Here is a 14,731-nt window from a genome sequence, read left to right on the forward strand (position 1 = left end):
GAAAAATGATAACTGTAATATAATATGATCACAGCTATTAAGAGGCTTGTATAAAGTCTCTGTTTCACAGATGGGTTCTGGATAATTTGTTACATTAAGTGAGAGGGGGATAATATAAGATTGAGGTAAGGAAGGGTTTGCCATGGAAATGGGTAGGAAAAAGTGAACATTACCTCCTCTTTTCCACTACAAGTCCTATCACAGTATTCTTGCCCAGGAATAGCACTGGGGCAAGTTACAAAAAGAGGAACCAAAATTGGCAGCACTGGGAACAGGCAACAAAAGCACTGGGAAGTGGCAACTCTTAGGGAGAAAAAAAAATTACTGGCCTACTAGCTAGAGATGCCCTTTCCCAGTGTGGTGGTTGTAATATATCTAACAAACACAATAAGCAGAACTGCTGTGTGATTTTGTGATTTCAGAGTAAGTCACAAAAGGCATTGTGGCTTCCTCTTTGCTCTCTCCCTTGGATCGCTTGTTCAGGAAGACAACTCCTTTGTCATGAGGGCCCTCCAGCAGAGGAAATGAGACTGCCAGCCAACAACCATGTGAGTAAACCACCTTGGAAGCAGCTCCCCCAAGCCCCAGGTCAAGTCTTCAGATTACTACAGCCCCAAGACTATGTAAATATCCTGTTCCTTCTCAAAGTTTTGCCCATTAATTTTAGCATTCATCAATGGGTCTTGTTTGCAACAATTATTACACGGTATTCATTTAGTGGTGATTTTCGATTACCATCTTTCTGTCTACATTTATTAACTGGAATTCTTCTGTAAGGAAGAGCCATCCCTTCTCCCCCATTTATTTGATTTTTATAACAGTATGGATTCATGGATATTATTTTATTGTAAGGACTAAAAACCCAATACCATTATTGTTCATTGTGGTGGTTAAAATGTTTCAGTTTTGGCAATTAGGAACACTTAAAATTGGTCCTTATGTTCTTTCAACAAGTTTTCATCCTTTTTTGAGTATCATCATACTTTCTGGCACCACAAGACAGTCCCAGCTCAGCTTGTATTTTCCCTGCTATAGCCCTGAAATCAATTACTTCTCCAAGGAGCCTTAATTCCTTTTAATAGGGTATGGTGTTTAGAAACCAAGATCTGAGTGCTAGGTGTGCTCATTACTATGGGAATGACATTGCTTCTAGGATCCCTAAGTAGAAAGATCTACAAAACATATGTAAGTATACTAACTCATGTATACGTATACAACTATATTGTTGGAAGTATACCTTCATCATAGATTCCTAGGAGTGGACTTGTTAGGTCAAAAGGTAAATACATGTGTAGATGTGTAGATTCTTTGGTATTTCCCTCCAGAGGAGTTACACCAATTTGCATTCCCTTCATCAATGTATGAGAGCATTGGTTTTCCCACAGTTTCACCAAGTTTTAAAACATGTTGTCTTATTTAAAAATTTCTGTCATTCTGAATTTGTATTTCTCTAATTATCAGTGTGAACACTTTTCAATGTGTCTGAGGGCCATTTTTACATAGTTTCTTTTTTGTGAATTGTCTGTTCATATCTTATGTGTCTGTTCTTTCACTTATTAGCCATGTGATCAGAGCCTCAGTTTGCACATATGTTAAAATGGCATAATAGTGCCTAACCCCTCAACTTTACCAAGTTGTTAAAACCGAATGTGAAAGTAATCTGTAAAATTTAAATCACTATACAGTATGTTTTTTTAAGCATAAGAATACATAATTACCACAATAATATGTATTGCTACTTTAGTAAACATGTATAAACTTCTCTACTGGTATAAAAGGCTACAAACTTATAAAACATAGATGGAAAAAATATACATAGAAGTATCAGAATCTACTTGCAATGAAAGAGACCTCAAAATTACATTAAAAATTCCTATTTTATATTTTTTCACTACTTCTCTGACTGTATACAAATCCTTTCATCACATATAGAAGTCTGCAGACTTTTTAAAGGCATATAGAAAAGTCTAGAATTTTTAAAAAATTGAAACTACACTGATAAAATATAAATGAGCTCTGGTCTCAGATATGACTGTCAGAGCCTACAGGGGTTTCAGGGAAAGATTCTTGAGTTTATGCAGTGGTAAGGAGTATAGGATACTAATTAATGGAGCAGGAACACACTCTCAGAGTCAGAGAACTTGGGTCTGAATCTTCATTCTTCTATTTACTAAATGTGTGTCCTTAGTTTCCTCATCTGTATAAAGAGAAAAATAATGCTGTCCCTTAATTTTAGTGAAAACTACTAACAAAGTTCATAAATTATCAAGCAGAATTCTTGGCATACAGCCTTCTCCAGTATATGGCAGTTATTATTATTCTCATTATTAGTGACACATTTGGAAGTGTGGCCTACAGTAGAAGGCCAATTAAGAGAGAATTCTCTTTGGCATGCAGCAAAAGGTACTCTTTTCTATACTTTAACTGCACAGAAAAGAGTTGGAGGCAACAGCCTCTAGAGACAGTAATTCATCTCCCTGAGCCAAGGACACAAAATGGGACATGACAGAGGAAACACCTCTCTCCTCTAATATACACAAAAGAGCTTGTCCAAATTAAATGAGGCTACATGCAAAGATCATAATACAAAGTTAAATAAAATTTGGCACTTGCTACTTCTTATATGGTTTAGTCCTCTCTCCTATCCTAGTTTTATAGTAAAAAAATGAAGAGTTGATGATTTTAAAATGCTATTTGGTTTAGACCTTATCTCAGGTTTTCAATATTCCAAAGATTTCTGTTTATACCTCCTGACCAATTTGTGTGGGGAATATAATTTTTTATACATGCCCGTAATGGAATGAACTACTTTCTACTGAAGCTGAAAGAAAACACAAATCAGCTGTGTTCAAATCTATTATACATTAGCCAGTATATTATCACACAGACATGAGTATTTAATACAAACATTTAAACTTTGCAAATAACACAATCTCAAATAGAGTAAGAAAAAGCAGTACTGAAATTACAAGATGTAGTGGGCTTTGGAGTCAGACCTCTGAAACCTGGCTTTCCAATTCAAATGCTCCAAGCCTGTTACTCCTCTGTGAAATGAAGATAATAATACCTATGTCATGAGCTTGTTATAAAGATTCAACAATGTATATAATGTCAAGCTTGGTCCCTTGCATAACAGTGGTACTCAATACATCTTAGTCTTTTATCTCTCCCTCCTGAATATAAAGTGAAGATCACAAAACAGAGTGTATGATTCTAAAGAGAACCAGGCAACCCTTGCTTTAGCTGACACAGCACAGCCTGCTGGCAAGGCTAAGACAACTAAACACCCAGCAAGGTCACAGGCTACACAGGCACGGCTGTGAGAGTGTGCTCTTGCCAAAAAGCCGTCAGCTGGCAAAACCCCAAGCACAAAGGAATGGCATTTTTAATCATAATGAGGCTGAAATATAAGTACTTTCTGCATGAAAAAGCTTTGAGCTATTTCTTCTATTCTTAAAAAAGAAAATCCTCACTCAATAATTAACTTTGGAAGAGACCGTTAATCTACTAGCTAATAAGCTGGTTTGTTTCTTCCTTCTCTTAATTTCAATGGACCAATAGTTTTCAATAAATATATCATGCAGTAATATTTTTTTAAGTTCCTGTGCAAAAATTGCTAAGTATGTGAACTATGTAAAGCAAGGAAGTTGTCCATCTGCAAAGATGCTAAAGCAACAAAGAACTTTTTCATGTGGCTTTTTAAAGTGGTGTACTGTGTCTAAAATGTTTCCCTCTTTTTTCTTCCAGACTCATAGATCAAAGTATTGTTACTTAAAAATTAGCAAAAGCTAATAGTCCTGCATAAACTCCAATTCTCTCTCTCTCCTTAAACTTCAAGGCCCCGGCATATGCAGTCCACATGGCTGAAGATGGAACAAAAACCTCCTGTGTGTTGAGGCTGTTGCTCTTTTAACTGTAACTGTAAAAGCAAGCATAGAATGACAGCATGCGCCAGACCAAATAGGATCTGTTTACTGCACACTAACCAGCATGAAACTCATTTATTTTATCAAAAGGTGAATGATGTATTCTCTTCAACAAAATGATGGGGTAATAGAAACCACACATGAAAGCAATAGATCAAAACAGGTTGTTTGGAATGCTCTATCAATGTAATTCCAATTATTGTGGTTCAATAAATCAGACAGATTATTAGTCACAATTACATTTTTAATTACTATAAAAACTGGGTTTCTTCACAATGAATTCAGAGTAATTTACAGTGTATTCCAAAATTATCTTTAAAACTAATTAAATTACCTACATGATGCGTTTGACAAAGAGAACTTTTTGACTACTTATTCAGAATAATGAATTTTTTAAAGTGCTAGTTTCTCTAAATACACACACACACACACTCCATTAAATCTTTTACATAATCATATTCTTTCTGATCTATTCAACTTTTTGTTTTAATATCTTTATTGGAGTATAATTGCTTTACAATGGTGTGTTAGTTTCTGGTTTATAACAAAGTGAATCAGTTATACATATACATATGTCCCCATATCTCTTCCCTCTTGCGTCTCCCTGATATATTCAACTTTTACCAAATAAGATTTCACAGTGAATTTAATAAGATATTTTACACACAGTAGATCATCAACTGTTAAATTAAAATAAATTGATTTTAATGAATTTGAATGACTGAAGGCTTCCTCTGCAGTTGGTTTAAATATTCAAGCATTAGCATCTCTACTTGCGTTGCACAGTCAAGTAATAAAGAAATTATTATAAGCAGTGGGCAAGATACTGTGCTAGATGCTTAGGGTATAAGACATAAGCTGTCTCAACCCTTTCTTACAGTCTAGTCAAACAATAAAAGTTTATATTGATTGTGTGCTTATGTAGTATTTATGAGTGATAGAAGTGTTTTAAATCTTATTTAGTTCTCACAAAAGTGCTATGAAGTAGGTATTAATATTACCCCATTACTGAGACTTAGACAAATTAAATAGCTTTTCTAAGCTCAAGATCATACAGCTATTAAATGGTAGAGCTGGAATTTAAAAGCATGCCTGCCTGCTTCACCATGACGTTAGTTAGGCAGCCTCCCTTAACAGATCATTTCCATATAAGCAGGGCACTCCCACATAATGTAGGAAGTGACACTACCTTAGCAGGCGGCATGGGTGCAGTAGGCACCTGAGGACGGGCATGCCCAAGCATCCAGGTGTGACGTCAGGAGACAATGACAAGGAGATAAATGATGAACAAAATATCCCTTGGCTTCTGTTAAAAGATGGGGTAGGTCTGACTTACAGATTTAGGGCTGCAGTTGCAAGAAATACCAAGAATTCCTTCAGAGAAGATCCTAGAGAAGGAGCCTTCACGCTGACTGTCCCGCACAGGCTTGGGCATTACAGCAACACATCTTCTAGGCCAGGGCAGCCAGCGCGGAGAGCAAAACATCTTCACTCTGCGTCTTACCTTCAGCTCTTGCTCAGCTGGACTGGGACCTGTCCTCCCTCTCCCCAAATTTAAGAACTTGGCTGAAAACTAAGACTGACAGAAACTCCAGATTCTTGCTTTAAAGTCAACTGACAACGTCTTCCAGACTTTGCTTGTACCATACATTCTTGCCACTATTTAGAAAACCAAATTAACAAAAACTTCGCTGGCAAAGATTCCGCTCATGAATCTAGCCCTCACACTACTTATTTTTGTTTCACATCTGTACCTTTTTAAGAATAAGCAGCAATTCTTTTTTAAAATTGATATCTGAGGAAAACAGGTTCACTTTTTCATATTAATCACTGCCTACTCCAAAATCCTATTCCAAAACTTTGAGAAAAATATACATTTGTCCCTTTAAAGTTCACCTACTCTAGGTGAACTTTTCTCTTCATATATTAGCATAGTAAAGTCAATGTGTGCCCACACTGTAGAAGCCATGTTAAATAATCCTGTCAGCCATATTAAATAATCCTGTTAATGCTCTAAGAAAACCTTAAGGCAAGAGTAAAGGTCTGATATGATAAAAAAAATAAAGCAGAGGGGATCATTAAGACAGTGGAAAAAGTCAGATGAGTAAGCAGCACCAGGATGAAAAATTTTTTTTATAAATACTTGCAAAAAGATAGAGCTCAAAAAGGAGGACTGCACATCCATTTTCTTGAACAAATATACATTGCAGAGTTACAACTTTGCTCCTGAAATAGGGTCATATAAACTTTAGTTAACAGAATACTTCTCTCTCATTTCTTCCCACTACTAGTTTTTGGACCTTGTTTTCAAGCCTTTCTTTTCTTCTTTTTCATTATGCCTTTGATTAGAGACCTGCCCAACAGTCTCTACAGAACACGATTTTAATGGCATGTTTGGGTCCCTCCTTGGAAAGCCAAGATACCTTCGACTCAAAAATAAGACTGATTCCAACCTCTGGGACTTCTGGTCTGAGCCAGAAGAAGTATTTTAGCACTGAAACGTATTTAAGGCTACAAACTTTGCAAACTATTCCCATTAAACAATGACCTCAAGGCAGTACTTCTTCAAGCTGCAGATCAAATACATTCCATGGTTCAGTAAAGTACAGTTTACATGCATCTCTAAGTCTGAGATTAAGGAATTATTAATTGGTTTCCATCTGGTTTCCATCCTAGAGTTGAAGTTCTAATAGCTTCACTTTGTGGACTTAAGTATTTCCTTGAAAAACAGTAAACAGCAATTCTTTTCCTGACCTTCTAAGCAGATACAAAGAAAGCAGGAATGAGAAGTAATAGAAAAAACAAGTGTAGTTAAAAATTTGTGTCTTTTATATGCCATTTGCAACAAAAGAAGAGATTTCAACATGGGTTTTGAAAATGCCTACAAGCTACTTTCTAAATAAAACTGCACCAATACTTGGAATAATCTTTTTTTTTCCCCTACACAATGTATCCAGCTCCTACAAAGGAAAAACGACTACAGCTACTACAAAAAATTGGAGTGATCTCCTGTTATGCGATAAAGGGCCAGTTTTACATCCCTATCAAAGTTATAGGGTATAACCCACAGCAATAAAGGAGCTGTCATTTCACTCATAGCACACGTCCTTGGCACACAGAATAACTTCTCCTGAGAAAATAAATACTTCACTACTAGAATGTCCAAGGAACAACCCTGGGACTGATTTAGAAACACAAATAATTATCCACTGGTAGGAAGCTGTTTTCTCACTAACTTTGGGGTTTACTACATGGTAGTTTACACACCAGGACACTCCATAAATCTCAATGTCATTTGTTCTTAGCTAAGAATTCATTCACTGTTTTCTAAATTAACACTCAAAAATTCCACCTGCCACCGTGGGCGCAACTTTTGTTTTCTTAAACTACAGAAGTTCCTGACATTGAGTTTAGCTGACACAGCACTTCCTGGGGGCTAACTAAAAAATGCTCTTCCATAGTCAGTCTGTACATGGGCAACCTCACAGTACTTGTATCTATTATTCAACATTAAATAAGTTGTAAACATTACTGAATAATGGTTTATTAATTATGCAAGAGAAACCAGTAAACCTAGTAAAAAAGTCTTACAGGAAAAAACCCTTTTCTTTGTATTTTCCTAAATTTTCAGAAGCCCAGAGGTGAGTCAGATCTTTATGAGCTATTTAGTCAACAGAGCTATATTGAATCAACAACAAATATTCATGTTTCAAGGCCTCTATTAAGTCTCATAGCATGAGGCTCAAGTTATTAATTTCCCCACCTCCTCACTGACAGCAGTGGGAACAGAGTTTCTGTGTGTAGACTAATCTGTCATTCAGCTGTCATGGTATAGTTATAGCAGGAACATCCTTCTTTCTTGATACAACTTTTCTTCTTAAAAAGAACACCCTCCACGAGTGTTAATAATTTTGATAGTATTACAAGTGATTTAAGTCATCCTTACTATAGCTTCTGTAGTCACTTTTTGAAGAGGCTGTAATCTGACATTCCTTTAAAAAGCCCCATAAAAAACTGCTTTTCTCCTAAGTCAAAGTTCTTTGGCAAGAAACTGAATTCAGCGAGTAGCTCCCCAAAATAAGACTCCTACCTCCAATCACAGGCAGTGATATTAAAGCACCCATTTCATAAACACTCAAGTTCTACATTAGAATCATGGTTAAACATAGGAGCCTTCTATTTGAAAACTGTAGTTATGTGTATGTGTATACACACCGTATCTCCTAACTACTGTAAAGAGGCATCCCTATATGCTAAGTTTCCAGGAACAGTTCAGTTCTCTGAGGAAAGGCAGTGCCAGCAGCTGCCTACTGTCCCGCATAGTTCTTAGCATTAGATGGCTTTGCTGTATCAGAAAGGAGTTCAAGGAAGGGTTTCAAGTACACAAACTCCATGGAAGGACAGCTATGGACTTATTTTCTTCCTAAAGACTTAATTGAATTCCCTTTCCAAATCCACCTTCAATGGTGTCAAAAACAAAAATCAAAAACCAAAATGAGACTGAGAAGATTGTTATTTCTGTCAGCTTCAATTTCCTCATCTTCATAGATTATGCTGTCTCTGCTCTTCTGAAGCCCTCTTTGGGCAACCTCATACTGTAGCTCTCTAGTTGTCCCACCCATTTCTTTACAAAGATCATCCAACCCAACAATATAGAAAGGCCACCAGTGCTTGTCTTGGCCCCCTGGCCCTTTACTCATGCTGTTCTCTGAGACCAGGGCAGAGCATTGCTTCAGGCAGCCTGTTTCTTTCTCACTGGATGACCTTCATCACCATCCTCTTGCTTGTATGTCTTTCTAAAGTAGAGTAAAGCCTGCCCACAGGCCTGTGTCCTGTCAGGGCTGTGAGCCTTGTGAGTTGAGATGGCGCCCAGGGGAGTGTGGAAGCTCCTTCCATATCTTGGGCTGTACACAGTCCCAGGTTTGAGAGTTACGGTGACCTTGAATGTTGGGAGGGACCCTCCTCAGAACTCAGCGAAGACCCTCTTGCCTCTCTCTTTTTTTTTTGCGGTACGCGGGCCTCTCACTGTTGTGGCCTCTCCCGTTGCGGAGCACAGGCTCCACACGCAGGCTCAGCGGCCATGGCTCATGGGTCTAGCCGCTCTGCGGCATGTGGGATCTTCCCGGACTGGGGCACGAACCCGTGTCCCCTGCATCGGCAGGCGGTCTCTCAACCACTGCGCCACCAGGAAAGCCCCCTCTTGCCTCTCTTTGATAACATATTAACAAGTTCACAAAGGAAAACCTCCTCTATCACAGAGGCAAGGCTTTGTGGTTGACAAGAAACCTGGAGATAGAAACTAACTTGTTAGGCTGTCCTTACCACTGAACACTGAGTGCTGAAGAAGGGATGCCCACTTCTGTAGCCACAGCAGCATTCACCACAGTGCATAGAGGAGATGCCCCAGTACATAACTGAAAGCAGAAAGCAGCCGGGCAAAGTGTAGTGAACTCTATCCTCTACCCCACAGCCATTTCTATCACTTTGCACTAGCCACTGCCACTCAGGTCATCTGCTGCTGTAACCACTCAGCAGGACACACAATGTCACTCCTTGGCACCCCAACTGTTAACAGTAGTCAGCCGCCTACTGGAATGGCTTCCCTCTCTTCTCTCAACACCACTGCCACCACAGCACACGCTCGACTGTGTCACTGGTGAAACAGCAGGTAGGAATGAGTAGCAATTGACTAGGGGGATGAGGAACCACAGCTGGAGTGGATAAGAAACAGCTATTTTATTCAACTTGAAAATAACTCTAAAGTAAGCAGGATAAACAATTGTTATTTCTGGTTTACAGACAAGGAAAATGAAGCTCAGAGAGGTTTTGGTGATTTACTCCAGGTAATGTTCTACAACCTGTGGTTTATGCAGCAGGTATATTTATTTTCTAATACCAATTTATATTCAATAATTTTCTCACTTGAAAAAAACCTCTGATTTCTTAGAAAGGTAGGTTACTTCTGAAATGGTTTTACTTTATTTTCTTAATTTCTAAGAAGAATTTAATTATATTTATAGAAAAGTAATCTTCTTAAATTGGATAATTATTTATTATTACTCAAATTGATGTTCATGTCTCTCAGGATTTTCAAGTTTTCTTAAAGAGGTTTTTAATTGAAAATAATATGTATACTGTATTACGGTAGAAAATATTTCCTTTTAGGGGCTAGTAAATTATTCACTTCATTGCCCTCAGAGATAAATTACTCATAAAAAATGCTTTTATGAATAGGATTATATGATGCTTATTCTAACAGTTTAGGGTTCTGTGGGCCTTCAAATTTTAATTTTTTTTAAATGGCAGTTTTGTTTCTTACAAGTTAACAAAATAATTCAATTCTCTGTAAAAATAAATACGTTTATTAAAGGTCTATGTTCTTTAACATATATCAAAATGGGCCAGCTACAGAGATCTACAGTGCAAAGTATGTTATTTATTAGCCAGGGTGACATTTCTAGCTCAGCAGGCAGTTCAAAAGTCTTTAAAAATTTCTAGTCTGGTTATCTGGCAATACTAATCATTAGGATACCCAATAAAAATTTTTTTACCTAGAAGTCAACATGTAAGCAGATACATTTGTACAGTAGCTATTCTTTCATATTGCTCAATACCTCTTGTCAATTTTATAATTTTATATATACAAAATATACATATATAATACATATATTTTAATTCCTTTCTCTGAGTAAATCATCTCATATCTCATATATTTTGTCTCTAAACAAACTTTTAGCACAAGTTTTTTAAAATATGAAATCCCTAACAGAAATAAACTTTTTAAACTGGGAATGATGCTTTGTTCACTGCAAAAATGGATTTAGAGAAGCATCTTCAAGATAAGCAGAATGAAGGAAACTAACTAATCCTTCCTAGCAAAGACTTTCCATCTTGTTCTTTAGCTGTTTTGCTTTACCACATAAACATGATTACTTACCAAGCGGCAAAAATGCAAGACGGTTTCCAGCCATGGAGAGCTCATTGAGGCTGGGCAGCTGGCAGAGATGGCGCGGCACACACCACAGACGATTTCGGTCCACAGTGAGGTACTGCAGAGAAAGGCACAGGTGAAGCCTCTCGGGTAAAGTTAGCAAACGATTGGTAGAAATGTCTAGTGTCTGCAGCTCCTTCAAATCGCCAACCTCTACAACCAAAATCAAGATAAATTGCATCCTGATTAAATGAATTAATTAAATAAAATGAATCAACACTGTAACAGTTCAACCAAATAAAATTAGTAGCTGCAAATATTTCCATAGACATTAATACTGAAGTGCAGGATTTAGGTCCAGTATGCAAATAATCCAACTTAAGTAGGTGTCTTTAAATTAGTCTGCCAGAATTTTTTTAAAAAGGGAAAAGTGCTGACATTGGAGAAAGGAGAAACACAAAGTGATGAATCTGAGCCAAAAGTCTGTTACTATGGCTTCTGCTTCCCGATGAATCAAAAGTTGTCGCAAATGTGAAAGAAGAACAATTACAGTCACTTCATGGTAACTGGTTCTTGCTACTTTTGTGGTTTTTACCTTCTATCTAAGTAGATAGTAGGAGACTTAAAAACATAAATTATAGTATCCCAGTAAGTGCACCTTGTTCATGTGAACTAAGTAGAAAATTTCTGGACTAAGAATGAGGATGGCTTTTGAAATTTTCACCACAGTTAAGATTATAATAATAAAATTATTGTAAGGTAATATTTTTAGATATTGTCTAGCCATGTGGTTCCTCTTTTAAAACCCAAAATCCTATGAAGATTTACTTTAATCCCACCTGAATGAAATCCTTCCATTTACTCCAATATTCCTTCATTATTGGTGTCTATATTTGTAATATATTTGTATATATTTGTAATCTATTCCATGGTGAGACATGGCATACACCAAATCACCACTTCTGAAAGAGGGGGGAAGTTCTTTATAAGGTATTCTGTCCTTCTCAGGGAAAACCACCAGGAAGCACTCAGAGCAGAGGAGGTTCTGCTAACCAGTCTCTAGGGGAAGGACATTACTCTGTCCAGGACAGCACACTGCACTCGAGGCTCTACAGGGAGCACTGCGCAGGACAAGTCTGCTTCTCTCGTATCACGGAACTTCCGTATTGAAGACCACTGTAATGCCACCTCTCACTTCTCCAACCTGACCCTGTTCAACAAGCTGTTCCTCTCAGGTTAAGGTTTCTCATGATCCTCCCAACTTGAATGCACCCCACTGGGCACATTCCAGTTTGTTCAGGACTTGGATTAGTATGAGCAATGTCTTCTCTATTGGAGAGAAAATCTTCTGCCTCTTGGATGTCCAGTTACACAGATTAGCTTTTCTTATTGGCAAACAGCTTGGCAAACTATGGCTCACAGGCAAAATGTGGCCCATGGCCCACTTTTGTACTGCACTCAAGCTAAGACTGGTTATTTTTAAGTGTGGTAAAACCCAACAACAACAATAAGAAAAAAAAATGTATATATATATATATATACACACACACACACACACACACACACACACACATATGACAGAGACCATATGTGGCCTGCAAAGCCTAAAAACATTTAGTATCTCACCATTTACAAAAAAAAGTTTGCTGGTCTTTGTTATACACTTACTCTTAACAGGAGCGTTTTTAATAACTATTTTTTATAAAAGTAATACAAGTGCAAAAATACATTAATTTCTAGTTATTTTACTAATATATAGAAGGGATTTGTGCTAGGAAGTTCACACTTTATTTTCTTATTTCCCCATTACTACAGAAATACATATTTGAAGACAGGAGATAGGATTCAATGAACAGTCTGTGACTCCCAATGGGAGTTTTGTTCTGTTTTCACCTAACTGATGCACATGGGGGTCAATTTCACTCTTGGCTCCATTAGCACAGTATTTCCTCTAGCCAAGTCTGTCTGCCTATCTATTTCAGATTGCTTCTGATGGGGCATGTGGGGGTGAGGGAGTTGACAGAAGAACATGTTTTAGAACTGAATAAAAAGAAAAAGAAACAAGAAATCTTCCTGACGTCACTTTATAAAGTTATTAGGGGAGTGAAATGGGACAGAAATGCAACGAATCAGCTTACACACCACAGAGCCAGGTGCTGAGAGAAGAATGAGACAAGGTTTCTGCCACTAAGAATCACATCACATATAAAAGACATTGTGTGATAGGAGCTCAGGAAAAGAAGAGTTAGATGAAGGGTTGGAGAAGTTTTTGCAAAATTTATTGAAGGAAATGAGAACTCGAATAGGTCAAAAATAAAATGGATATAGCATTTCAAGCGAGGCATGGGGATGGGGTTGAAAGCATGAGGAAAGGCATGCAAGTGAAAAAATAAATACAACATGCACAATGGACTATTTGAGACCCGACAAGTACCAAAGATACCAATGGGAAAAAAAGCAGAAAATAAGTTCAGTACAGAGGGCTTGGTGGAGACATTGATGATAATGAATACTGACTGGGTAGAGAAGTTTGGACTTATCACAGTGAGAACATAACACTTCCTGAAGATTCTCAAAGGATGAAAGGACTCTTTTGGAAATATGAAAATGGTAAATATGCAGAAAGCAATGAAATGGAAAGAGATTATAGGCAGAGAAAACAAGTAGACAGTTGATGAGAATGAAGGCAGTGTGACAGAGCTTACAGGTAAATTCCAGAGATATTTTAAGAAAAGCAGAGAGTATGCTTGGTTGGAAATGGAAAATGGTGAAACAGGAAAAAGTCAAAGATAATTTTCAAGTTTCTAGACTATTATACTCTAAGTATGGTGATGCCAATGCTAAAAGCTTAATCTTTCTGTAGAAAAAAATTTTAATTACACCAATACTTCTGAATTGTAGTACCTATAAGCCACCTACTTAAAAGAATTTGAAAAATCCATCAAAATCACATGGGAGTAAAGCAAAATAAACTATTTCATCATTATTTCAAAAATAATTAACTGTGTAAAACAGTGTTTTGACATGGCTGCAAAAACTACTAAAGCGGGCTTCCCTGGTGGCGCAGTGGTTGAGAGTCTGCCTGCCGATGCAGGGGACACGGGTTCGTGCCCCGGTCCGGGAAGATCCCACATGCCGTGGAGCGGCTGGGCCCGTGAGCCATGGCCGCTGAGCCTGCGCGTCCGGAGCCTGTGCTCCGCAGCGGGAGAGGCCACAGCAGTGAGAGGCCCGCGTACCGCAAAACAAAAAAAACAAAAAAAACAAAAAAACTACTAAGGCTTGCAACTGTCCACCATTTTTATTCAGCACTGCCTTTATTGTACTGTGAAATGGGGAAACAATATGTGATTATGAATTTAAATTTTCTATAATTTGATTATTTACTTTTAACAGATCAGTATTCACATGCTGCTTTAACAGATACACATACATTTTCAGATATTAAAATTAATAACACTTTTGACAAAGAAAAGAACACATACTGTCAGTATCAAAGGTCAAAATACTAAGGAATGGGAAGAGGAAACAGGAGCTGACATTTCTTATTTCCTATACGTGATGAATAAGACTTAAACGTGCAGGACTGCATATATTAAATGAACAAATGTAACAAAAGGACATTTTTGTCTAAGTAACTTAATATATAGGCCTTTCCATTTGTTAGAAAAAACCTGAGCTAATTATAATATTACTCCAATTACAATACTGAGTAAAATACTATATATAATATAGTTGGAAAATTAACGATTTTGTCATCCTACGAAAGTATTTGGGAAAGAGAGAGAAATAAAATTAAATAGCTTCTCAGGTGGAGTGAAATAAACATAATTTTCATGACCATTTTAAAACAGGCCACAAATATAAGACTATACAT

At 37.3% G+C, this 14,731-nt stretch overlaps 1 protein-coding gene across 3 annotated transcripts in view; it reads right to left on the reverse strand.

Moving 5' to 3' along the window:
- LRRC28 (leucine rich repeat containing 28) overlaps window positions 1–14,731 on the reverse strand; it is a 185,631-nt gene that overhangs the window by 51,912 nt on the left and 118,988 nt on the right. For all 3 annotated transcript variants that reach the window (XM_060155757.1, XM_060155748.1, XM_060155738.1), the window contains exon 6: window positions 10,864–11,070. In XM_060155757.1, coding sequence (XP_060011740.1) covers window positions 10,864–11,070 — 207 coding nt within the window. The remainder of the gene's footprint in view (window positions 1–10,863; window positions 11,071–14,731) is intronic.

This window comes from Lagenorhynchus albirostris, chromosome 1 (assembly GCF_949774975.1).
Source record: "Lagenorhynchus albirostris chromosome 1, mLagAlb1.1, whole genome shotgun sequence".
NCBI lineage: Eukaryota > Metazoa > Chordata > Mammalia > Artiodactyla > Delphinidae > Lagenorhynchus > Lagenorhynchus albirostris.